The 24,763-nt window shown below is 39.7% G+C and overlaps 2 protein-coding genes across 3 annotated transcripts; one reads left to right on the top strand and one right to left on the bottom strand.

Moving 5' to 3' along the window:
- Positions 1 to 7,276: 7,276 nt before the first annotated feature.
- Positions 7,277 to 11,112, top strand: LOC102719648 (rac-like GTP-binding protein 3). The gene is made up of 8 exons (XM_006647811.3): positions 7,277 to 7,622; positions 7,953 to 8,040; positions 8,178 to 8,287; positions 8,383 to 8,446; positions 9,209 to 9,273; positions 9,440 to 9,505; positions 9,626 to 9,729; positions 10,739 to 11,112. The coding sequence occupies exons 1-8, from the start codon at positions 7,518 to 7,520 to the stop codon at positions 10,779 to 10,781; spliced, it is 645 nt and encodes a 214-aa protein (XP_006647874.1). The 5' UTR covers positions 7,277 to 7,517; the 3' UTR covers positions 10,782 to 11,112.
- Positions 11,113 to 12,742: 1,630 nt separating this feature from the next.
- Positions 12,743 to 20,258, bottom strand: LOC102719358. Of its 2 annotated transcripts, XR_001549623.2 has the most exons (4): positions 19,559 to 20,257; positions 17,604 to 17,972; positions 13,265 to 17,533; positions 12,743 to 13,159 (listed from the first exon to the last, which is right to left on the bottom strand). XR_001549623.2 is itself a non-coding variant. In XM_015833780.2 (3 exons), the coding sequence occupies exons 1-3, from the start codon at positions 19,811 to 19,813 to the stop codon at positions 13,319 to 13,321; spliced, it is 4,839 nt and encodes a 1,612-aa protein (XP_015689266.1). In that variant the 5' UTR covers positions 19,814 to 20,258; the 3' UTR covers positions 12,743 to 13,318. The 2 variants fall into 2 exon arrangements, 1 of the variants encoding a protein (XP_015689266.1); XM_015833780.2 differs by having other exon boundaries at positions 12,743 to 17,533; positions 19,559 to 20,258.
- Positions 20,259 to 24,763: the final 4,505 nt, after the last annotated feature.

The following is a 24,763-nucleotide window of genomic DNA, read 5'->3' as shown; positions in this document are numbered from 1 at the left end:
CGGTTTATTTTGGCATAAATACTATAGTACTAATATAGTACTAATATGCAGTGCACGAATGTTGCCGTCAGCCGGTGGTTGGTAAATATGTCGTCGCAACGACTTTACAGGCGCTACCAGCTTAAAACCCCCAATATTGTGATGTCTTGTGCGGCTATTATCAGGGCTATCCAATTTAGGGGCCTAGACTAAAATATAAAGTGAGATCTTGTATTTAGAAAATGTTAATAAAATTTGTGCGAAATACCAGGGATATAGCTACTTTTCAATTAATAACAAATATTTCAAAATATAAGCGGAACACTCTACGAACATGGGTTCACTTAGTACGTAGAATGGTCTAATTTGGATTTTAGAGGCAGGGGTTACATACTGGCGTCATATCAAAATACTCCGTCCATTCTTTTTATTTAATATTATTAACTTTTAAACATACGTTTAACTATTCGTATTATTTAAATGTGTACGTAAATATGTAAAATTATAAATCATTCTTAAAAGTCTCCAGTAATAAATTAAATTATAACAAAATAGTTAATAATTATATATTTTAAAATAAAATAAATAGTTAAACGTAGAGCCAAATATCAACGACGTCAAATAAAAACGAGCAACGAAGTATGGTGTTATGGTGTGCATGCGTCAGTTTTCCTGACAGTCTGAAAATCAGAATGTTGGTAGGTAGGCAAGCTACTCCATGCCTCCCAACTCTTCCATGAAGGATTTCAACTTCTGGTTTGATCTTCCACAAGGCTGCTATCGTATGTTTAGCAGTACTACCTTTGCATTGACAAAAGGACCGGAGCTGTAAGTACCAGCAGTAAGCATCGCCAAATTTTCAAACCACGGTAGTTGAAATTGAACGCTACGATCACCACTACTGTCACAAGATTTAGAACAGTTCCAAACAGGGACTCCGGGGCCTGGGATCGTCTCCTATTGCAGCACCGTGAAAGTAAACTCACATGCCGACTCCATTTCCCCAACATTAAAGACGAGGGTGGTGTAAAACCGTAAAAAGTACGGGCTACTAGTAGGGTGGGAATGGACCAAGGCCTGGATTTGTTTACAACCCTATTTAATTCTTAAATTTTTTTTTAGCTCAAAACTCTATATAATTTTATTTTTAATCTGTTTTGAATCCAACCGTTAAATTTTCTAGTTAAAATGGTTAGACCCATCACCGCTCCGTAGACTAGTACAGTACACCCATCTTGCCATCTTGGAACAAAACAGCGGTCATCCTCAAAGCCAATGGACAATAATCAATCGCCTCCACCCCTATCCTCATCTACCCCGACATACGGCAAAGACGGAAACGTTGCTTGATCCTAGAGAGGGCCAGAGGCCGTACAAACAAACGTATCCTAGGTGTAAAGCCATCCAAAATCGAGCAGCTAGGCAAGTAGTGTTGGTACTTGGTAGTGGTAGGAGTAGAAGACAAGAGGGGAGCGGAAGGGAACAACGCACACATGGCACATGGCACAGCGAGAGAGAGAGAGAGAGAGAGAGAGAGTGGCCCATCCTAACCCCGGATGGCCGCTCGTGCCGCTTGTCGTGTTGGCAGTACACTAGTACCAGCACGTGTAGTACGCATTTAAACTCGGGACCGAACGGCCGCAAGCGAACCGCAGGCAAAAACGCCCAACCGAGACGTGCACCGGATCGGCCGGCGTCACGGGACGCGCGTCGGCGTCGTCGTCGTCGGCGTCCTGTACATGTTTCGCGAGCGCAGCGCGTCTCGTTTAATTCGGCGCGCGGCCGGGCATGTGACAGTGTCACGTACACGCGCGTCAAGTCATTTAACCGGTGGGTGGCTGGCTGGCACGCGCGAGCGTCGGCTTGGCCGGTCTCTCTGCCTCGGCGCGTCTCGCGGTGCCGTGCGTGCGGTCGCAGTAATTTGGCGGTCGGGGAGGCAGGCAGCTTCGCCTGCGGTGCGACGGCACGGCATGGATGAGTTCGTTCTCCATCCGAAGCACCGCGGGTTTTTTACGAGTTATTATTGATATTGTCGGCTTGCTGCAGTGCACGGGGCGTGTCTACAACATCCGTTGGTTAGTTGGCATGCTTGCAAGTCTTACATCCACGTATTTTCATATGCTTATATTTATAAACCAAAATTTAAATTTTTAATCTTAAATTTAAAATTAATTTAGGATTTTTCGCTGTAGTTTATTTTTTCAGCCTTAGTTTGTAGATTACTAAAAATACATGTAAAAAAATATTTCACATATTATTAAATAGTTCTATGATCTTTTTAACCTTAATCACTGCTAAATAGTCTAGAAATACTTATATTTTGGAACCGTGTAGTAGACCAAATTCATTGCTAAATAATCTTTGTTGTTTTGTGTTGATATATGTGATGTAGATTAAAAATGATGCTTTTTATGATGGAGGGAATAGTCTAGAAATACTTATATTTTGGAACCGTGTAGTAGACCAAATTCATTGCTAAATAATCTTTGTTGTTTTGTGTTGATATATGTGATGTAGATTAAAAATGATGCTTTTTATGATGGAGGGAATAGTATACGGTTGCTTCCGCCGATTCAATTGGACAAAAGAGTGAAAATTGCAAGAATGATATAGCGGGAGTGATTGTTGACTATCATAGACTCAGTTTCATCGTCGAGAAGCAAACCATGCATGTTAGTTCAATACGCAAAAGGCCTGTTTTTTTCTGAATCTTGTTATGCCTGTGAATTTGTGATGGTCGGAGAACAGGACGGGGCCATGCCACGTTCGTGCTAAATTACAATCAACACGTCAGATTGATTACTAATCATGGCGCTTAGAGAGGGGGGCTCATAAAAAAACGTACACCACCTGGCAAGTAGATCGAATAAACCCCAGACTTTTCATTCATGTTAATTGGAGAACAAACAAGAAAACCACGCTCTCATTTGTGGCACCTTTTGATTCTTTGTCTCTGTTGAACAGCAACAAGAGCTCAGGTGAGTAGTTTTTACATTTTTAGCTCTGCAAGCATGAAAAGATGCTTTGTACACTGCCACTTTACGATGAAACTAGTAGTTTGCATTTCAGCTTGAAATGCCGAGAGATCAGTGATTCAGTGCATCAACAAAGTGCCCCAAAAACTTATATTAGTCTTGTATTTTTGGCATTACACTTCTTAGTATGGCTGTACTTGTCCCCACCTAAGTAATTTGTTAACACCATTAGTCTGTGCTCGTCGTAAGGGACACGCAATTGTCTCATGCCAAGACAGTAGTAACAAAATGCATCTTGTCATGATATGATTTTGTAAGTTGCACAGCTGGTGAATGCTTTTGTCATGATTTGACTCTGCAAAAATTGTGATTTGTGAAAGGGGTCTTCTTTTGAGGGGTGTTTAAATCATTGGCTAATTATGCTCAAAAGATTCGTCTCACGATTTCTCATATAACTGTGCAATTAGTTTTTTGTTTTATCTATATTTAATGCTCTATTTAGATGTCTAAAGATTCGATGTGATGTTTTTAGGAAAAAATTTTTGAAACTAAACACGCCTGTGTTGGAAAATGAATGAAAGAACAAAACATCATCATGATTCATCGATGGCTTTCCGGCGGTACAACGACAACCTTTGTAATAATGAGAGTTTCATTTACAAATGATTAATTTGGCAAATCGGTACAACATTGTAATGATGGTGTATACAGACTGGTATAGCAAACTTCCAACAAAAAAGGTGGAAAGATAGAAAACGCAGAACCCACAAAACGTTAGAGACAGCCAGGTCTCCTGGACTCCTCAGGTTCCGACGCATGCCTGCCCTGAGCGCTCCCGAGTCAGGTGACCAAAATACGTCACCGGAGCGCCAGGGAGAAGCAATTAGCATCATTGTCTTTTCGTTTTTTAACCTTTAATTTAAAATTTATTCTGTGTTTTTTATCAGATTTTATTTTTTAGACTTAATTTTTAGATCGCTGAGACGTTTTATTCATAAATTATTATTTTTATAAATATGTTGTTTAACTTTTTTAAAAAAAACCAAATAATCACCCCCGGAAGCAAATCTTAGCCAACAACTTCCATTACTACTGCATAGAACCGACAACGCTGCAAATTATCTTCATATGGGCCTCACCTATGCAACTATATTAATTAAACAGTTGATGTTGCCTCTTTCTAACTTGCATTTAGCCATGACACCGTACTCCGAGACATGTAATTACGTTCTAGGATTTGAGAATGAGATTTTTTTTTCTCTAGCTATCTTGTTTTTGTTCCTGATTTTGTTTGAGTTTTTCACTTCATTTCTTTTTTACCTTCGGCAAAGCAATGCAAAAAAATGATGATATTTCATCTCAAAACCATATCAACATACTTCTGATCAAAATCAGTGTTTAGATATAAGATGATCTCATCTTTAAGTTTTCTTAGCATAGGTTACCAACCAAACAAGTTTATCTGGGGATTACCCGTCAGGCATGAATCAACAACACTCTCATGTCACTCAGTCACACATTTTTTTTCTCAGCTACGAAGCTAAGGGCATCAACCAAACAGAACAGGCCCTAAAAACATGGGAAATGTTTCAGCATATTCCATCGAAACATCGAATAAACAACAATATTTCCTTAAAAAAGAGAATGCACAACAATAGCTATCAAATCGACAAGAAATTTCGCCACAAAAGTAATTTCTATTAATTTTGATTTGCTTTAAAAAAAACCATAGCCAATTATTACAGATGTTGCAAAATGAATGATTACGAATTATAGAATTATAGCTTGGTTAAAAAAAACTATTTAGAACATATACAACCTAAAATACAGAGATTTTCAATCTATAATTGACAATAACGGTTGTTTCTTCCCATGGCTTATAAATTGTATTTAATTCTTGTCTTTCTCGAACCAATAAAGCAGAATCTCCGACATCAATGACCGATCCTGGTATTGATCTAATTTCGCTCTCTTTACCGCCAGCGACAAAAATCGAATCAAAGCGGAAGATATCAGAGATTAACTAATAAGTAGATCAGTCATTCAGCCAAATCTTACCATAGTCATACCACCCAACCTGACCCAATAGGGACCCGCCATTGATTCAGTTGGCATAGGATAAAATGAAAATCATTTATCCTCACCACATGGATTTCAATTTTATGAAATGACACTAAGGCTGCGTTCGGCGGAGAGGAATAAGTTAACTTATCCTTGGCACGGAAAACATACTAATCGATTAGTATATGATTAATTAATTATTAATTATTAAAAAATATAAAATAGATTAATATGATTTTTTAAAATAATTTTCCTATAGAAATTCTTTTGCAAAAAATACACCGTTTAGAGGGCTTAGCTAACTTATGCCCATGCCGAACTTGGCCTAAATATTGTATACTAGCTTTTTGAGCGATGCTATAACGGTCAATCTTTTCAGTGGCATTTCCATATGAACCAAATAATTTTATTCGCTCGACAGCTTGTCTTCCAAGATACCTAATAACACAAGTGACGAAAACTTGGTTGTGTTTTAGTGGGTTTCTTTATTCTTTTTTCTTTGTGTGTGTATGAAGAAGGCTAGTTACTTTACTTGAACTGCAAACCATAGCATCCAAAAAAACATACCAAAACCAAAGGACATCAGGCATCACCAAACCAAGCAGAAATCCTTCCTTTCGCCAGAGAACTTCTGCAGGATTAGTTGGAATGCTCTTTTTTTTTTTTTTGATGTAGATACTGGTCGAAATTCGAAAGGCGAGAAAAGAAACGGCCTGGATGTTGTTTCCCACGGGAATCACTGCCCAGAATCCCTACCAAACGGAAAGTAGATTAGGTTCCATCAGAATTTAGTATCTCCAACCCCATTCTTTTTTTGCTTATAGGGGTAAATTTATGAACCAGGTTATCCGTGCCACGCTCTTGAATGTCCTCTTTTTTTTCAAAAGTGTTCTCGTTAATATTGTATTGATATGTTTTTCTAGTATATTCTTAGCTTTATAATATGTAATATTTTATTAACCAATAAATTAATCAACCGGTTAATCAGATAATTCGGTCCCGTTCAGTTGTTCCGAATGAGATTGCTTCTCCAGTTCTAAAGTTGACTGAACCATTATGGTCCATCCAACAGTACTATTTAATGAGTTAAATCAATCTTGGTGATAACTCGTTGATTAAACAAATTTTTGATATGTGTAATAATACCCCGCAACAAATATTGGGGGGATAATTTTCATTTGTAGGCCTAGAACTACAGATGCAATTTAGTACTCTCACAGCTCTAAAATATAACTATTTTTTAAGAATGGTGCTAAGTCTACAATTTTAAGGTTTAACTTGTAATAATAATAAAAGATCAATCATGCGAAAAATGTTGTTACCCGATTTATCATTAAATAAATTATCATATTATAAAACTAACTTTATTTAAAATAACTTCTTTCTATAAATATTAGTGATAAGAGAATATCTTGAAACTTATGTCAAGATTTAAAGTCGGTTATATTTGAGAACGGGCAGTACTCCCTTCGATAACTATTATCATTTTAAATAATGATATGATCTTCAAAATCTATCTTTAACTATAATTTTCTATAAAATATATAAAAAGTTAAATATTTTTTATTAAAATATTTTCTAAGACTCATCTATATATTATTATTGTCATAATGTTTTTAAACTGAAAATATTTTAAAAATTATAAATAGTTAAAATCTTAAAAGCTTAATCATATTTATTTAAAAGGATAAGAATTACGAAGTGAAGCGAGTAATTTAGGGGGTGTTTGGATCCTCTTGACTTTTTTAGTGCCTATTACATTGAATGTTTGAACACTAATTACAAGTATTAAATATAGACTATTAATAAAACTCAACCGGTATTTTGGACTATTTCGTGAGACGCATCTATTGAGTCTAATTAGTCCATGATTAGTGAATGTGATGCTACAATAAACATTTGCTAATCGTGGCTTAATTACGCTTAAAAATTTGTCTAATGAAATAGTCTATATTTATGCAATTAGTTTTGTTATTAGTCTATATTTAATACTCTTAATTAACATCTAAACATCTTATATGACTAGGAAAAAAAATCTCTAGATCCAAACGACCCCTTACTTCTGTCATGGCACCCACGGGGAGAGGAGAGAGGCGAAGTGGAGAAGCTGTTTTACTGTAACATCATTCAATGGCAGGAAGTAAGGACAAAGGAGATGCCATATGGTCCATGGGGGTAGCTTAACTAGGCACCAACAGGACAGCGAGATAAAAGGGCAGCGCAGTGGTTGCTCTCCCCTCTTCTCTGCTCTGCTCTCTTAGGCAGCAGCGTGGTGAGTGAGAGTGAGAAGAAGCATGTGACCCCTCTTAAACACTTCGCCGAGAAGTCACGCACCAAAGACCACCAACACACACCAAAGAACGAACCACTCTTCCTCCCCTCCCCTTCCCTTGCTTGCTCCTTCCCATCTTCGTCTCCTCGCTCGCTCGCACGCTCCTCCTCCTCCTCCTCCAGCGTCCGGGAATCGGGAGAGAGGGAGAGAGCGGGGTGCGTGCGGCGGCCATGGCGTCCAGCGCCTCCCGGTTCATCAAGTGCGTCACGGTGGGCGACGGCGCCGTGGGCAAGACCTGCATGCTCATCTGCTACACCAGCAACAAGTTCCCCACTGTAAAGCGAATCGTTATCTCTTTCGCTCTCTTCTTTTTTTTTTCTCCTCTTCTCCTCTCTTCCCTCTCCGTCCCCTCTCGCTGTGTCAGGGGGTTTTGGGTGTCTAAAGACTTGATCTTTCTTGTTCGGTTTCTTGCAAAACGTGGTCGAGTTTTCGTTTCGAGTCAAAAGGCTTCCTCTTACGTCTTTGCTGATTTTGTTTGCTTGAACCTACGCAAAATTTCGGTTTTCCTCTCTCTATATTTTTGGGGGTGTTTTATTGTAGCGTGTTGTTTTCGTTGCGTTTTGGAGCTATTTTCTCATGTTTCTGACGGGCATTTGATTTGGCAGGACTACATACCAACGGTGTTCGACAATTTCAGCGCAAACGTAGTTGTGGACAGCACAACGGTGAATCTGGGCCTTTGGGATACTGCTGGTAATTCTAGTTCTTGATTTGATTGGTTTGTTTTTCCTGATATACATGTGAATTCTTGAACTTTTTCTCCGCTTACCAATTACTTATTGATTCTTTGATTTGATAACGCAAAACTAAATGGATCCCATCTTAACCAGGGCAAGAGGATTACAACCGACTGAGGCCTCTAAGCTATCGTGGTGCTGATGTTTTCGTGCTTGCCTTCTCTCTTGTGAGCCGAGCTAGCTATGAAAATATTATGAAGAAGGTGCCGAAATGTGCCGTTCTAACTTATTGGACTTGTCCATACGGTTTTGAAGTACTAAGATATGTGCATCTTTGTGCTTTGTTGTTTCCTTTCAGTGGATACCGGAGCTACAGCATTATGCGCCTGGCGTGCCGATCGTGTTGGTTGGCACAAAATTGGGTGAGTTATATTGACAACAAAAGCATTTGTTTCACTTAGTTATATGTCAATGATTAGAAAATGGGAATTGAGACTGCAGTATGACATGCAACTGATCATCTTATGTAGTTAGCATCTCTCTGTCTCTATTTTCAAATTGGAGTTCGGTTAGGTTTTCAATCTACTGATAGTGGTCCTTGTAGTGTAGACATAGGTTATCATCTGTGTAGTTGATGACCAAATAGTAGGTAAGGAGCTTACCTAGAACTGCTTTATCTAGTGCATCTTACCAAATGTGTAATGCAGTCATCAGTGTAGCTGATAATCAAATAGCAGGTAACGAACTGACCTAGAAGGCTAGAACTGTGGGTAGACACTAGACAGTCATCTAAATAGTTGATGACAAAATAGTTGGTATGGAACTGACCTAAAAGACTAAAACTTCTCTTTGTAGTGCAGCTTAGTGGATGCTTTGAAGTTATTTTTGGAATTGCATGCATTATTTGTTTATACACAATAATGGGAAAGTCAGTTGAGTTCAAGTATGAATCATTTATGAGACAGGGTACAGAGCCCTAACATTTATGGAGTAGCAGTTTTCGTAAAACCAATTGTAAACATAATTTCTTATTCCTACCAAAACCATTTCATTTCTGCTGGGATTTGGATCCTCGTATCCTATCAAAACACTTGGTATAATGTTGCGTTTCCTTATCTAACTGAACTTATGTTAATTAAAGAGTTTCAATTTTGGAATCATCGCGTTGCTTAATTGGCTTGCAGATCTCCGTGAAGACAAGCACTACTTGTTGGACCACCCTGGCCTGATACCTGTTACCACAGCACAGGTATATCTCCATGACTTTATTTATTCTTGAAAAGCCAGAGCGTTATAACTTGTGTCTATCCTTATTCTTCAGGCTTTTGGGATGAGATCATGAACACATTCTAGCTTCTAAACAAATTATCTTTTTTTAGATGACTAAAAAATGTATTTGTCATTTCCTCTTGCAGGGTGAAGAACTTCGAAAACAAATAGGTGCTGCATATTACATTGAGTGCAGCTCAAAGACACAACAGGTAAAGTAGTCATGGTGAAATTGTGTACCCTTGCTGCAGTAGTCTTAACTTCATTTGAGGTGTTAAAATTCTGCAACTTGCTGAAAATTCTTACTTCATGTGTATTTAAATGACGTGTAGAATGTTAAAGCTGTGTTTGATGCTGCTATCAAGGTAGTAATCCAGCCTCCAACTAAGCAAAGAGAAAAGAAGAAAAAGAAAGCACGACGAGGGTGCTCTATGACGTAAGTATATATGATTCTTTAATGGGTGTTAGCTTCATTGCCATTCTTCTTTCCAATATATTCTGTCTATATGAAAGAACCTAATTTTATTCGTGGTGGTGGTGGGTCTTATCATCTGATGACCACCTAATGTGGCTGGTAACTCTTAAGTCTATTTGTGGACAATAATGTTTTATATGCATTTTCTGCTACAATACATACAGCGCTTCGATTTTAGAATTTATGATATACACCCTTTGTCCAAATGAGTTTAATGTGGTGCACTTGTGTTTCAAGAGTCAAACTTTGTATGTTTTTGCTGACAAATCAGCTAAAGTTACATAGGTTTGCTTGTGCAAAAGTGATATCCTTGGATTGTATTTCAACATACTACATATGATCATGAGTTTCTGTCAGCACAAATATATTGCGACAGCAATTTCTGGTCGACGTAAACTAAAATATTGTGACAGCTCAAACCATGCCATATAAAATGGGCAGAAGGACTTTTATTATTGACAGAGTTATTGGCAAGAAGTTAACAATTTTCCACGATTACAAAATTGAGCATGAATTGTTATTCACCTTAAATTCATGCTTGACATATACTTGTATGTTTTGCTTTGCCTTTTCTAAATTTAATTTCTCATTTGCACGTCATCCAGAAAAAGAAAAAGAAAAAAAAAGGAAAAGTAAGGCATGTGTCTTAAACGAAATATTTAATTCATAAGAGTAGGTACAATAGCAGGCTATAAGCCAGCTATAAGCATATTTTAAAGAGATAAGGGAGGAAAGAGTAGAGAGATGGACTACTAATTTGTAGCTAGCTGCACACCGGTTCCAAGACAAAATATATATGACATGTGAGATCATGTATTGATGTTTTGTAGGTAACTATTATATAAATTGCCTATTAAATTGACTATAGATGAATTGGAGCTAGTAGTTGGCTATACTATTGAACTTGCTCTAGCTGTCTGTTAGGAATCATCTATCATTTTAATGTTAATTTCTTACCTTACAACTGCAGGAACGTGTTCTGCGTAAGGAAAATGTCATGCTTCAAATCCTGATTGATTGAAGACTGAAGAGGTCCCTTACATGATGGAATATTGCAATGTTCTGGGTGCAACCTCAAGCTGGAAACCTTTGGGATCTGAATGTGCTGTTAGCACAGTTCTTGTGTATATTTGCATCTTTTGGTAATTAATTACTAGAGTTAGATGCTTTAAACCAGTCTTGCTTATGTACTGCACAATGTTCGTATCATTAGCTCTTGTTGGTTTAGAAAGTCTGATAGAGGCCAAAGGAACAAAGGAGACCGTGATCACTGATCAGGGCAAAATCTGTGATTTTGTAATCGATCTGAAGTCTCAGTATCGTCATTAGACTATTTTATGATTCGATGGTAGAACTGAAAAGCTCGCTGAGTTCTTTGTTGTCCTGCGGGCTGCCGATTATCTGCGCTCAGTCATATACGGAGCTGGCCACATGTCAAGAAACATAGGATGCGAGACTGGGAAAAAATTGATTTTTGCAAAAGAAAAGGAATTTGAGGCTATCTCAAAGGTATACACATAACACGCATAATACTTGTGCTGCTACTCCCTCAAACTTTGTACTTTCTGCGTTTGTTTTAATTAACGTTGTTTAAGTCTGGTTTAACCATTCATATTATTTAAAAAACTTCCTCCATCCTAAAATAAGTTTATTTTTCTATTTTTCAAGATAAATATTTGACTCATTTTATTTGAATTTCTTTATGAGTAATATATTTATTATTATTAGATGATAAAATATAAATAGTATTTTACACGTGACTAATTTTAATTTTTTTGTTAAATCTTTAAACAAGACAAGATAGATGTTCAGACCCAGAAAACAAAAAAAATAAAATCTTTCTAGGATGAAGACAGTAGATAATTATTAATTATTTTATTATGATTTGATTTATTATAAAGACTTTAAGGATGACTCGTAATTTTACATATAGAATAAAACGAATCGTTGATTCAGAAGTTCACAACATCAATAAAAAAATGAAATGAGTGATACTTGTGTTACTACTCCCTCAAATCTAGTACTGGATTATATTTTAATGTCTCTATTTTCACGACATAATATTTTCTAGTATAGATTTATATATATGTTAATAAATCTAAACATATGTATAAATTATAGGTACGATGAATATATAAATCTAGAAAGCTTTAAGCCTCCAGTATGAAACAGGGAGTAGCACGGTTTGATTTGTAGTACTAGCATTACATTTTTTTTTCTTCTACTAGCAAAATACTCATGTTTTGCTATGAAATGTATTACAAAATCTTATAGCAATTTTTTCTCAATTATATTATGCTAAACTGTAGAAAACACTAAGATGACATATTTACCACTAGAGACATTTAAAATAGTATAGATTTTAAGATGGTGAGCTCTAAGAAGGTATGACAGGGCAAACATTGCATAGATGGATAGCGCGGTTTCGGCAAAAGCCAAACTACATATTTACAAACAAAAAATAATTTATAAACAAAATTTTTATATACGTATTCTCGACAACCTAAAGGCAAAAGCTAAAAATAAATAACAATGAAAAATAACAAAATAAACTTTAAATTAAATATTAAATTTTAATGTCTTATAAACAAAAGAAAAACGAAAAGATAAGGTTGTAAAACAAACTGCATCGTTGAAAGGGTACAGGTAACCAATATAGAAGCATATTAACAAAACATACTACAATACATTATTGGTTCACGTACCACTTCCTTTGATTCAATAATACTATTATTAGACAAGACTACGATTAAACTTTTAAAGCTTGGATTATAAATGATTTTTTAAATATTTTCTTTAAAATTTTGAAGACCAAAGGTACCTCAAAAAAATATGTTTATTGATATTTTTATGTATATTTTAATAAAAAATGATGGAGACATATCCTCATTCTAATACGAGAAGTATTACGGAATCAAAAAGGAGTACTAAATTTATTTTCTTATGACTGCAAGATACACCAGAATGCCCCCCATTGCAAAACAGTCCACTGGATACCCTTACTGTTACATGAGCAAACCGATGCAACGGTTACACATAAATACATGTCACGTCTAAATCATATGTAAAGCAGCAGATTTGCTCAACAATGTGAAATGGTTTGTCATAAGAAAGTTTAAACAAACAAGCTGAACTAATTACAAGGACTTCAGATGTTTCTTGAGGCTCAGGACCTATACCAATCCATCTCCAGAAATACCGGAGCAAATTAGAAGCATGCCTGACAGCTAAGAAAATCTAGCAAAGCAACTGCTGAAGCCAAGGAAAATTGTCTCCAGGGAAGTAAGAAATATGATGAACATTTACAGCAAGGTATCATTCCTCTCACAATTCACATCATTGGGTCACGTATGAACTGTATATTCCAGCCAAGTTCAACATGCAGTTGCCTCTGCAAACACAAGCACCGTGCCTTAATTTCAAAAGAAAAATTCAAAAGAAAGCTGCAAGTCAGAAAAAAAAAGCAGGTAGTTGGAGACGGAATACAAGTACATACAAGCTCACTGGAAGATGAAGCCACTGTGAAATGAGAAATGATACAGTTAAAAGCTCATTTCCATGATAATTGCTTGTATGAGGACCGTTCTGCATCCCAACTGCCTTCTGGCTCCTTCCTCTTTATTCCAACACCTGGCATTTGGTATGCTCTTGTATGCTCTTCCCCAAAGGCATGCGGTGGGGTGATCAAATTTTGTCTAACTGGTAAAGATACTCGCTCATCCTTTATTTCTGCGTCTACACTTCCCGGGCCAGAATTAAGATCAAGGCCCTGCCTTCCCCATTTCCGATTACTGTCATGTCCAACAGTGCTGGTTCCTTCAGGAAGGTTTATTGCATATTGCCTAGCATGCTGAGCAGGCATCGCGCCTGCTGGCCCTAAGAGTGTTGGAGCAATGCCAGGAAAATATGGAAGTCCTGCAGGTCCTGAATTGGCATATGATGTTGACCCAATTGAAAACCCTGGTGCTTGAAGGTGCATACCAGGAGTAAAAGGAAATCCTGCGTATTGATATGCAGGAGGGTGAAAAACCATGGTTGGTGAGGTAGAAATAACTGGAGCACGGCAGGGATCACTTCCACGATGAACACCATCCGACAAGGATGTAATGATCCTCTGTGTTCCACTTCCAGCAGTTGTTTCACCAGGATGAGGCTGTTCGCCTCTAGAAGGTAAAAACGACTGTACAGCTACAGGAGCACAAGGGTTAGTAGAAGCAAACCATGGTGACATATTACTCATCTCGGCATTGTTCATTCTAACACCAGCAACTTGAGGTAGGAATGGTATACTACTGGTATTTTTAGATGATAGACTCCTTGCTGTCTGATCCGCACCACTTTCATCAAGAGTTGGTCCATTATTGAGATCAAAATCCCTCGAGCTATTTGTATCAGTACTAGAGAAAATTCCAGGTAATGGTCTTGAAGATAACAAAGGTACTTCAACCCTGTGGGGAGTATTCAACACAAATAGCCCATTATCTGCAACTTCATCAGCTCTGTTTAAGTCAAATTCAACACCAACAGTTCGTACAGGACCATTGCTTCTTTTAGTGTGCCCAGATTCAGAACCAGTTGTCTGAACAGAACTTTGTGAGACGTCTTCATCAAGAAAGTGGTCATCTGCTACATTTAAATCAATGTCAAGTGCTGGCCGATGTTTACCTGAAGCATGAGATACTGGAACACCAGGTGCGCTGAGTGTCATCTCCAAATATTTCCTTGGTTCTGCAGGACGAAATGCACTTGTAGCGGCTGAACCTTTCCAGCCTGTCTCAGGCTTCAACCTTAGTAGGTTCTCAGGAGGAACAAAGGGGCCTTTAGCTGGAGAAGCTACTGTTATCGGAGCAAGTAGCCCACTTGACATGGGTGATATGAATGGAGAAAGACGAGGTAACTGAATTACAGAAGAACAAATAGCAGGAGAGATATCTGGCTCAGAATGGTGCACTTCGTCTCCAGGAATTCCTTCATTCAAGTCAAAATCAAGCTTGGCCGTAGTACTTGACCTGATCTTGGCAGCAAAAGAAGAACCATCATCGGATGAGACAAGGTCCTCATTCCCACTTGCATCATCACTCGACTTCTTTGAGCTGCGCCTTGCACTATGTTCAGTATCATGTGAGACAGTAGGTCCAGGTCTTGCGTGACTACTTGATTCACTGGAATTGTCTTTTAATTCCTTAGGACTAATCCCATTTTTTGGACCAGGTGGTACTCCTGATATAGCTAGTTTTGTACCATCAGCAGACCTGGAAAAAGGCTGTTCCTTCTTTTCATCCTCTCTCAGCACAGTGTTACCAACCAGTAAGCCTGCCTTATTCACAGTTGAAGATGAAATTGAAGGCTCCACATCCAATTTGACAGCAGCACTGTCACCAGATCGGTCAATGGCTTCTGAATTATCTGGCAGACACTGGTGATGCTTCTGATCTGTTGACTTTAACAAACCATGAGCCTGTTTATCACCACCACGTAATTCACCTGTAGTACATGGACTTATGTTGGACTTTATGTCGATCTTGGTATCAGCTGGCAGTTTTGTGACTGACTTTTCACCATTATCTGTATCTCCGACTTCTTGATTTTCAGTCTTAGCAAGAGATTCAATAGCTTTAGAATCTATTCCAGGTAGAGAGGGCAGCACAGAAGATGTGACCTTCTTGTCCTTTGCATCCCCTTGGTGTTGTTCCTCCTTTGCAACCAAACCTACACCAATTTTATCACCCTTATCAGTGGTGCTTTTCTCAGCATCATTTGTTGGCCCTGCATGCCGTGACAAGCCCATATCGCTTTCCACTTTTAGCTTCCCAATGTTGTCTCCTTCGCAGCCCTTTTCATTTCCTGCCAAATTTTGAGGTGAAACAGTTGAAATCAACTCAGATTTAGATATTTCTCCGGCAACACTGGCAAGAAGATTCATTGCTGTATCATCTCCAGCTTGCAACGACCGACTAGCTTCAGAGTACTTGATTTCAATCAAAGCATTCATAGGGCTGAATGAATTTCTCCCCCCAATTTCGCTTGAGCAAATCACCTTTTCATTAGCATCTGAACAAAAAACTCGAGCAGTCGATGCATCTTTGCCAGCTTCTTCAGTTTTCCTACTGCGATCATCAGTCAAGATAGCATGAGGTGATTTATCGCCTTCCTCAGAAACTGATGCTCCTTTAACATCATTGCTATGCCACGATTCAGCATTTGTATCATTGCCTGCATGAGGATTGAAATTTTCAGTTTTCATTTTCACTCTACGTTCATTCTGCTCATGCTTATCTGCAATCACAGGAGATGAAGCTCTGCTCCCTGTAAATGATGGGTCCTCAAAAGAACCCCCACTTGCACTTCTAGCAGGACTACGGACAGGATTTGGAAACCGAACAATCAATCTATGCCCATTGCCCTGATCTGATGGTATTTCAGTTCCTTTCTCACATTCTGCGCCAGACTGTGCTGCCTTTTCCTGCAACAAAGAGCGATCAACTGAGGTAGATCTTGCCACGGTAGCTTCCTTTTGGACTCCTGAACCAAGAAGTCCATTGTTTGTTCTTCGAAGGACTCGTGAGGAGTTACCAGATGTTCTACCACCAGTAATGCCAGAAGCTGCAGTTGAACTGCGGGCATCCTCCTTTGAAGAACCAATTGGTTTTGTGTGTTCACTAGAACATGACTGGCTGTTGTTCAGAGACTGACTTGAACTACAGCTTTTCTCCTCTTTCAACGCGGGCAACTCAGGGCTACAAGCCCCACCAGATGATTTGCTGGGTTGCTCCTTCAAGTAGGTTACAGCATTTCCTGGTTGCATATGTTTCAAAGACCCAGATGCCACAGGACCCGATTTCGCAGGAGCATCAGTGATTCCAGGTTTAGAAGCCAAGGCCTTTGATGAAGAAAGTTGAGACACTGGGCTTTTCAGACTAGGCTCACTTGAGCCACTTCGTCTGTTTCCAGCACTAGAAATTTCTGCAAAACCAGGTTTCCCTGGCCAGGATACAGCTTGGCCTGATACAACTGGTTTTGCATCATTTGACTTCATTTCAGCATCAACACGCTTCTTCCAATTTTCAACAAGACACTTTGCCTTTTTCTGTATCTCTGGATTTTTATGGCTTCGCAGATGGTTAACAGATTTCCCTATACTGCAACTTTGTAAGGCATTGAGATTAATAGGCAATTTCGCCAATGCACGAAGCAGTGCTAGGAGAAGTTCCTCCATAGGCTTATCAGTTTCTTTAGGGCTACCACCTTCACCAGACTTTCCTTTGTGAGCCTCTTGAAGCCAATCATCAAATACAGGAAGGCCCCTTAGCTGCACAAATCTGCCAAGGCAATCAGGGCTTTCTGTAGCTGAAATAACATCTGCAAGCATTACTCGACCAGCAAAGTCTAACTTCCGTTCAGTTCGATCAAGTTGCATGAGATGAATTAGCTTCTCTACGGCTTCGGTATGATGAAGTCCACCTTTCTCTGTGATCTTTGCAATTTCAGACTTCACGTTGTCTCCTTTTAAGTTTCCAGGCTCACTGTCATCAGTCTTAAGTGTGCGATCACGGTCTCGTTTAATTTGATCAATTCCTTGTTCACCTCTTTCCCTCTTCTTTCCTTTAGATGAACCACAATTTTGGCCCCCATCTGAACCAACCTTTAATTGCTGGGAAGCTGATGGCCCATTCAGCCGCTTTGGTGAACGCCCACCTTGCTGCACTGCAGTATGCATTTCTAGCCTTGTTCTGTGTAGTAGCCGATTTACCTCTTCCTGCCGTTCCTGATCATAAGTTGAAAAAAATGAAGCGGCAAATACAATAGGATGGAAAAAAGGTAAATATACAACTTACATTTATATAATCACGATCAGTAAGCCACCATAAACACTTGTTGTCAATATCATAAACACGCCAACATACAAATGATGAAGTTCCAGCTGGCAGCTCAGCACCTTTTCGTAAGAAGGCAACTTTACAAGGATGGAGAAGTGAGACAGCAGATGTCTCGTCCTGGTGAAAAGAATAGAAGATCTCGTTTGGAGCAGCGTCGAGTTGTATGCCCTTGTTGAGCTTAATGTCGGCAGGTCTATAAAGCCAACTTACACGCAACTTGGGATAACCTTCTTTCTGTTTCTCAATCCAACGTATCAATCCAATGAAAGGGGGAACATCAATGGCCCGAAAAAGAGCACAATCACCCACTCTGATCTCACGTCCGTCCTGAAAAATCAATAAATAATTATTACCTGCTTATAAAGAAAAATAGCCTTCGCGCTGAACACGCGGATAGTAATTAATACTTCACAAACATGGCACAAGACAGGTCTTTATGATTGAGGGATCAAGTTATGATACGCAGGAAGTTAGTGTCTTACCAGCAAAAGTTGCTTCAAGAAAATAGCAACCATGTGTTTCGGAAACAACTATATAATGCAGTTTATTAACATGATTGTGAACCCAGTGAATGATAAGCATGTTAAACATGTAACAAGATGTTGGTTCCGCTAAAACAAGTGATGTATGCAAGTAACCATGGCCAACTGGAAGGTATAAAGCATTAACATAGTGTAGAAAAATTTTCCCATAAACCAAGGGGTGATAACATTTATGATGCTTCAAATGAAGATAATCATAATTGTTTAGACTGTTCCCTCGTATAATAAGTGAGGCATCAGGTATGCTAAAACCTATGATACTCCAGACAGCAAAAAATGAACATCACATTATCAACACTTATAGGAGGGTGAAAGTTGGAAAGAAGCGAAGTATGCTACTCCTATCTGGCTAAGCTTTACAATGCATGGGTGTTTACAAGCATTTGTCTACAATAACATACACTGTATATAGACCCAAAACACATTTTCTTCCCATAAAAACAAAATCTCAAATTCATGTCATTGCATAGATGATAGGTCACAGAGTAAATCAAACCAGGTTTTGAAAAACACAGGTTAGTATTAATATTTTATAAGCATGCCTATGTTCGATTTTCTTCCTTTCTCTAATATCTTCCTAATTTGGAATAGAAATCCAATATCATTACTAACGGTGTTGGGAATTGCTTACTATGCATTACATTAGGAAAAAATAAGAAGCAATAAAAAATGTATAGACAGTAGGTGAATTGCATCGTTATGGTTAAGTAGATGAGCAAGCCATGGGTCACACCATTTTCTGCATGTGCAAACCAACATAACCATCATATTCTCACCATACTTATGTAGTACTACCTCCATATTTAATATAAGAGGTTTAGGACAAGCTAATTAAGCTAGCTTTCGTTCATTAAATTTGTCTGAAACGCCATATATTAAAAATAAGGAGATACTACCATTTACCAGTAACACCTTTCAATACATATTGATGGATGTATTTGCCTGTATAAATTGTTGAATGCCTAAAACAGCATGGTGTTACTCCTCTAAACAAAATGCAATTGATATGTAACAAAAAACGCTTAAAGTGCAAGCTAGACCACTTGTTGCAAGTTTGTGAAAACCTTGATATATGTGGAACGCAAAATTGTAAAGCTAAGATAAGATGCCCGCATGTTCCAATCCAATCATAAAAAGAACCCTACTTTACAATGCCGATGTTAGAATATTAGCAACCACAGCGGAATCGAATCACCCAGTACAACTCTCACGTTTACCTTACTCAAACGTGCTGACATGTACTAGACTTATCTTGAATCTCCGAAGCAGGCAGGAAATCTAGTTACTTTGCATAGATGAAATTTCCATGTAGAGACTAAAGAACAATTCCACAACACCAACAAATTACAGTGATTTCCACAAAGTAGGCACCTTTACAAAGGAGTCGGGTGACACAGGCCTTGGAGAATCGACCCACTCCTGCTTCTGAGTCGCCGCTGTAGGAGTAGTAGGTGCCGGCAGACAAGGAGTCGTCAGGGGGTGAGGAACAGACGAGCGGGAAGGAGGAGAAGCAGGTCCCTGTGCCGGTGGTGCAGCTGCCTCTACGCGAGTTGCTGGCCACATGCCCCGAATGAGAAGCCGCCTCTTGCCGCACCCCTCACCACCGCCTTGGCGTCGCCCATGCATAGCCCCACATCTTCCCCACCACAAATCCCACCTTGCCGACTTCCGGCGCTCAGCTGCACCATCACCAGATCGCCGCCGCAGGCGACTTTGCAGCCGCCGGTCGGAACCCTAGCTCCGAAACCCTAGATCCGCGGGGCCTTCCTCCATGAGCAAGTCGACCACCCGAATTCGCCTCACGCCGGCCGAAGCAACCCAGACGAAACGACCTCCCGGTGTGGGGACAACTAACCGGAGCCCCGCGAATTCGACCCGAATCGACCTCCAATTACGGCAGGATTCGGTCGGAAAATTGGGGATTCGGGGGTTCAGGCAGCGGAGGAACCTCGGCGAGGGCTTTTAGCGCGATCCGCCGCGGGGCGGTGGAGAGGAGAGAGAAAATTTGCCGATTCGAGAGGATGGGAGAGGGGGGGGAGGCGGAGGGGATGGGAGGAGAGAGAGAGAGATCGCGGCAGAGACGGCGCGCGAGCGAGCGATGCCGAGAGAGAGAGAGGAGAGACGATGCGGTGCGGTCGTGGTTGGAGAGGAAAGCAGGGGGCATTTCTGGGGGGCCGGAGCAGCAGCTCGCGTTCGGCTCGGCCCGCATGGAACTGGAAGGCGTGTGTGGGTGCGGTGCGGGCGGCCGCGCTCCGGGTCGGTTGCTTGGGTGCTTTCGCTGCAGGTGGGGACAGTGCGGACTTACTGTGCGGGGATGGCGCTCGTTTCCTCCGACGCTGACATCGACGTGGCAGTAGATTCCTGGTAGTACAGTCGTACCCTTCTGGTATTGGGCTTGTTCAATCTTCATCAGCTGATTGATTACCAGTCAGACAACGTTTCTCCAGGCAGTACATTAGTACATGGCCCAAGAAAAAGACGGGAACTCATTGTATGAGATACTTACAAATTTTAAAATAAGTTTATTTTTTAATATAATGTTTGACTTTTTATTTAATTTAAAAAAATTGTGATTAATATTTTTATTGTTAATAGATGATAAAATATGAGTTGTATTTTACGCATGACTAAATATTCTCATAAATTTTAAATAAGTTGGATGATCTAAACACATAAACCAAAAAATAAAGTCTTGTTAGAAAAGAGGTCGTATATATTTAGAATGAGAATTGATCTATGCTACTATTATGAATTTGAACATGCTCTATTTTAAAACGGAGGAAGTAGGTAATCACAAGTATGTTTTTCAAAAGCAAGTGCAATAATTGGGTGTATAGTATTTACAAAATGTTTAAAAGTTATAGCGAGAGTTTAGCTCGACTGGAGCTTTCCAGGTGCAGGGATGATTGATTGGTGGTATTCACTGGGCCGTCTCTAAAAATTTGGGGGCCATGTGGAAAATACTAATTGGTGCCCTAAATTTTGAAAATTTTATATAAAAAGCATACTTTCAATTAACTATATAACTTTAATATGTTATTTTATACAAATATTAATGCTACAAGAAAAAATGATGCTACTGACCTCATCTTCTACTGAAAAGTATCATCGATCCATCAAATGAAATCTTCAATTATATCCGCATAATTAAGATTGAGTTGACACATCTGACATTTGTATCTTACGTTTTTCAGCACCCGAATCATACTTCATATTTCTAGAATACATTATGACTGACGAGGAATTAAAAAAATGAGGAAATAAAAGCACTGCCGAGTTCTTGTTTTATAAACAGACATATTTTTCCCAATTTATTGTTTTCGGCTAATGTTGATGACGTAGTCAAAAGATTCATACGGTGAAAATATTTTTTTCGAAAATTTAATAATAAAATTATTTCTTACAAAAGTTTAAAAAATAAAAAATAGGTGGGGCTCCAAAATTTAGGGGCATGTGCGATCGACCATCTTGCACACCCTCTGGACGGCCCTGGGTATTCGTATTCAGTTTGGAAGATGTTTCTTGGTCTCATAATTATGCGTTGAAACACCTTCCAATGTAAGCTTGCAAACGTCCCGCTTCAACTTCTTTGTCCATTCCGTGCGATCATCACGTGGCCAAACGGAAAATTTAATCTAACAGCGTGTTAATCATCGTTCGTGCGTCTGGGATTTGGTACGGTCGCCACGGCCAAACGGGGACCGAATGGAGTCGCACAGCAAACAACGCCATGACCTAATAAATCCAAGCTACCGCAAGTCACAGGTCTACACCGCCCGTTCCGCGCCGAGGATGATAACATCACGAGCTGACGACATACATAGGCATGCAAGTGCCGCAGTGCAGCCCTTCCCGAGTTGCGGTGCTCCGTTGTCGCAGCCGACGACGGCCTCGGCCCCTTGCTCCCCCATCCCGACGACTTTGCGCCTTTGTCTGCCGCTCGGCCCACTGTTTCGGCAAACCCATGACGCGCCGAAACGGAGAAATATTATTCGCTTGCCCGGCCCGCGAGCCGCGCGCACGACACGAGTCTCTCTGTGCCGCGGCCGTGCGTCGCATCGCGTGCCCACGCCGCGTGCCTGCCGAACGCTGCGCCCCGACGGCCCGGTTAATTCCGTGCCAAGAGATTCTAGGCCCACCATATGTCACTAATATCTCTGTTTTAAAATATAAGAATTTTCTGAATTATCTGGCATATACTATAAAGTTATTAAAATGTCTTGTCTCTAGTGATCAGTTTTTAAATTTTATATTGATTAGATTTTCATCTCTAATTGATTCTAGAATTATTGAAATTTGAAATAGTAAGAATTAGTGAAATAATATTACTCCCCCCGGGTATTTTTTACGCCGTTGACTTTTTAATTTATGTTTGACCCTTCGTTTTATCAAATTTTTTATCCAAATATACAAAATTATAAATCATACATAAAGTTACTTTAGTAATAAATCAAATCATAACAAAATAGTCAATAATTATATAAATTTTTTAAATAAGACAAATGGTCAAACGTACATAAAAAATTACGGCGTCAAAAAAAAATCAAAGGGACATTTAATTTAGAACGGAATTGGAAACGAGTAACTGTTACCAAGGCCTAAACTACATACTACACTACTCGCACAAGGCGCGGGCGCAGGCCACCACACAACACAAGGCACGCTCTGGTATCACGTTGCATAATTGCATTTAACCTTTTCGGACGCTCACTTCGCGTGGAGTACTGTTCACTCGGCGAAGTTACGAGAGAAGCGGCAGGGAGGCAAATCATGCCACGCCCCCACCGTGTGCGGGGGGGCAGATGGGGCCCTGATCCTAGGCTAGGATGGCAACCCGCTTCTTTTCAGAGCGTTGTGCGTACGCACTTTCTCCTCCTTTCCGCGCTCTCTTCCCTTCTTTTATCATGCAGCAACACACCAAAGGGGACCAAACATGATTCTCCCACTACGGGGGTAGATCCCCCGTCGCTTGGCACATGTGGTGGGTTGGGTCACCGCGGCGGTGTAGATCTCACTTTTCGCATGGGTGTGGGCGCGCGGAATTGGATTGGAAACGAAACGATTTCGGTGGTGGTTGCCGGACCCGCCCGCGCGCGGTCGCTCGCACGTATTGCGGGCGATCTTCTGTGGGTCGTGCTTGTGCGCCACGCGCGTCTTCCGCCGCCTGCTGCCTCCTCGTGTAAAGTCTCGGTCAAACGTGTGACTGGCGAAACAAACATTTGGCCATTTTTGTGTCTGTGGTGGATGAAATGATTCGGTGGCTTTACTGTTCGGATCAGTGGAAGGTCTGGTCGCAAACATGGTTGACCCTGAATCATCACTATTCAACACATGAAGGAGTTCCCGTTTAATTATCCAGCGACGTGGGCAAAATGTTTGCTACATTGGTGAAAGTTAATTAATTTCCGTATGTGCAATTTGAATGGTAAAAATGGCGCTGCGAGTGAAAATCTACTAATTAACAACGGCAAATTAGCAGTATTAAGGATGTGCTCTTTTATGAATCAAAAGATGAAAGATTTTCTAATTTCTCAGTTAAATATTTAATGTTGTAAATGATTGAATTAGCTAGTAATAAAATTAAAAAATATTCTTTAAAATTAATTTTTAAAATGATAGACTTTGTATAGAAAACTTTTTATAAAAACATTCTCCATCCGTTTCACAATGTAAGTCTTTCTAATATTGCCTAGATTTATATAGATACTAATGAATCTACACACGTATATAAAGTATATACATTCGTTCATCAATAAATTTAGACAAAGTCAGAAAAACTTATAATATGAAACAGGGTAGTACTTCGATTCGGCAATAAGAAATTTCTTTGTCATAGCGCTGCAAAGAACGCAGCCTAAGCAGTGTCGAGATGTTTGTTTCCTGTGAACTTTTGGCACAAGTGGCGTGAAGTTCTTGAACTTACTGTCACATCGCTAGTACACAGGCACAGGCCACAGCCACATAAAGAAATGAGCTCGCCACGTTCACATAATTCAACTATAGCTTTTCTCCACCAACCATACCGTACCAACAAACAAACCCTCACTTTCTGCCTTTGATGAGGTAAAGGCTGGGGGGCCAACGCCACTCTCTATCACAAGACTCCACTTTATGCCAATGGAAAAAAAGACATGGAGCACAATTTCCTCCCCTGAAAAGAGTCGCAATTGTGCGCTTGTGCTGCCTGATTGGTATTTTTTGTCAAGCAAACCAGCACACAAATCATACCTTGTACAACTGTCTTTTCCTGTTGGTCAGAAGAAAAGGAACAAGCACTATCCTACATACAAGTTTTTGGGTCTGTTTTTCTTGCGAGAAAAAAACTCACAGTATCAAAGGACAAGATCCAACTGTGGTTTTTTTTTTTTACATAGGGTTCGATCGATAATAAGATATATGTAAGATTATAGTAAGGAGAAACACATACTAGTTTTTACAAGTTCGAATCTGATAACAAGTAATAACCACTGCTCCTATTAGTCGGATCCGGTGCCGCTATTACACCAAGTACCGCTATACATATGACCCCGTTATATGACTATAAACATGTAACCATGGAAATCAAAGGAGTGGTTG

The sequence above is a fragment of the Oryza brachyantha genome, chromosome 2 (assembly GCF_000231095.2).
Source record: "Oryza brachyantha chromosome 2, ObraRS2, whole genome shotgun sequence".
Lineage (NCBI taxonomy): Eukaryota > Viridiplantae > Streptophyta > Magnoliopsida > Poales > Poaceae > Oryza > Oryza brachyantha.
Note: the sequence above shows the minus strand (reverse complement) of the source record. Positions and strands in the feature narration are given on the sequence as shown.

What these genes read in the sequence shown, in the direction of transcription:
- LOC102719648 (XM_006647811.3), top strand. Translation starts at nt 7,518, where the DNA reads ATGGCGTCCAGCGCCTCCCGGTTCATCAAGTGCGTCACGGTGGGCGAC. An exon ending in TACCTGTTACCACAGCACAG is followed by an intron (nt 9,274 to 9,439) that starts GTATATCTCCAT and finishes TTCCTCTTGCAG; the next exon opens with GGTGAAGAACTTCGAAAACA. An exon ending in GCAGCTCAAAGACACAACAG is followed by an intron (nt 9,506 to 9,625) that starts GTAAAGTAGTCA and finishes AATGACGTGTAG; the next exon opens with AATGTTAAAGCTGTGTTTGA.
- LOC102719358 (XM_015833780.2), bottom strand. Translation starts at nt 19,813, where the DNA reads ATGCATGGGCGACGCCAAGGCGGTGGTGAGGGGTGCGGCAAGAGGCGG. An exon ending in CACCCGACTCCTTTGTAAAG is followed by an intron (nt 17,973 to 19,558) that starts GTGCCTACTTTG and finishes TTGATTTTTCAG; the next exon opens with GACGGACGTGAGATCAGAGT. An exon ending in CTGATCGTGATTATATAAAT is followed by an intron (nt 17,534 to 17,603) that starts GTAAGTTGTATA and finishes ACTTATGATCAG; the next exon opens with GAACGGCAGGAAGAGGTAAA.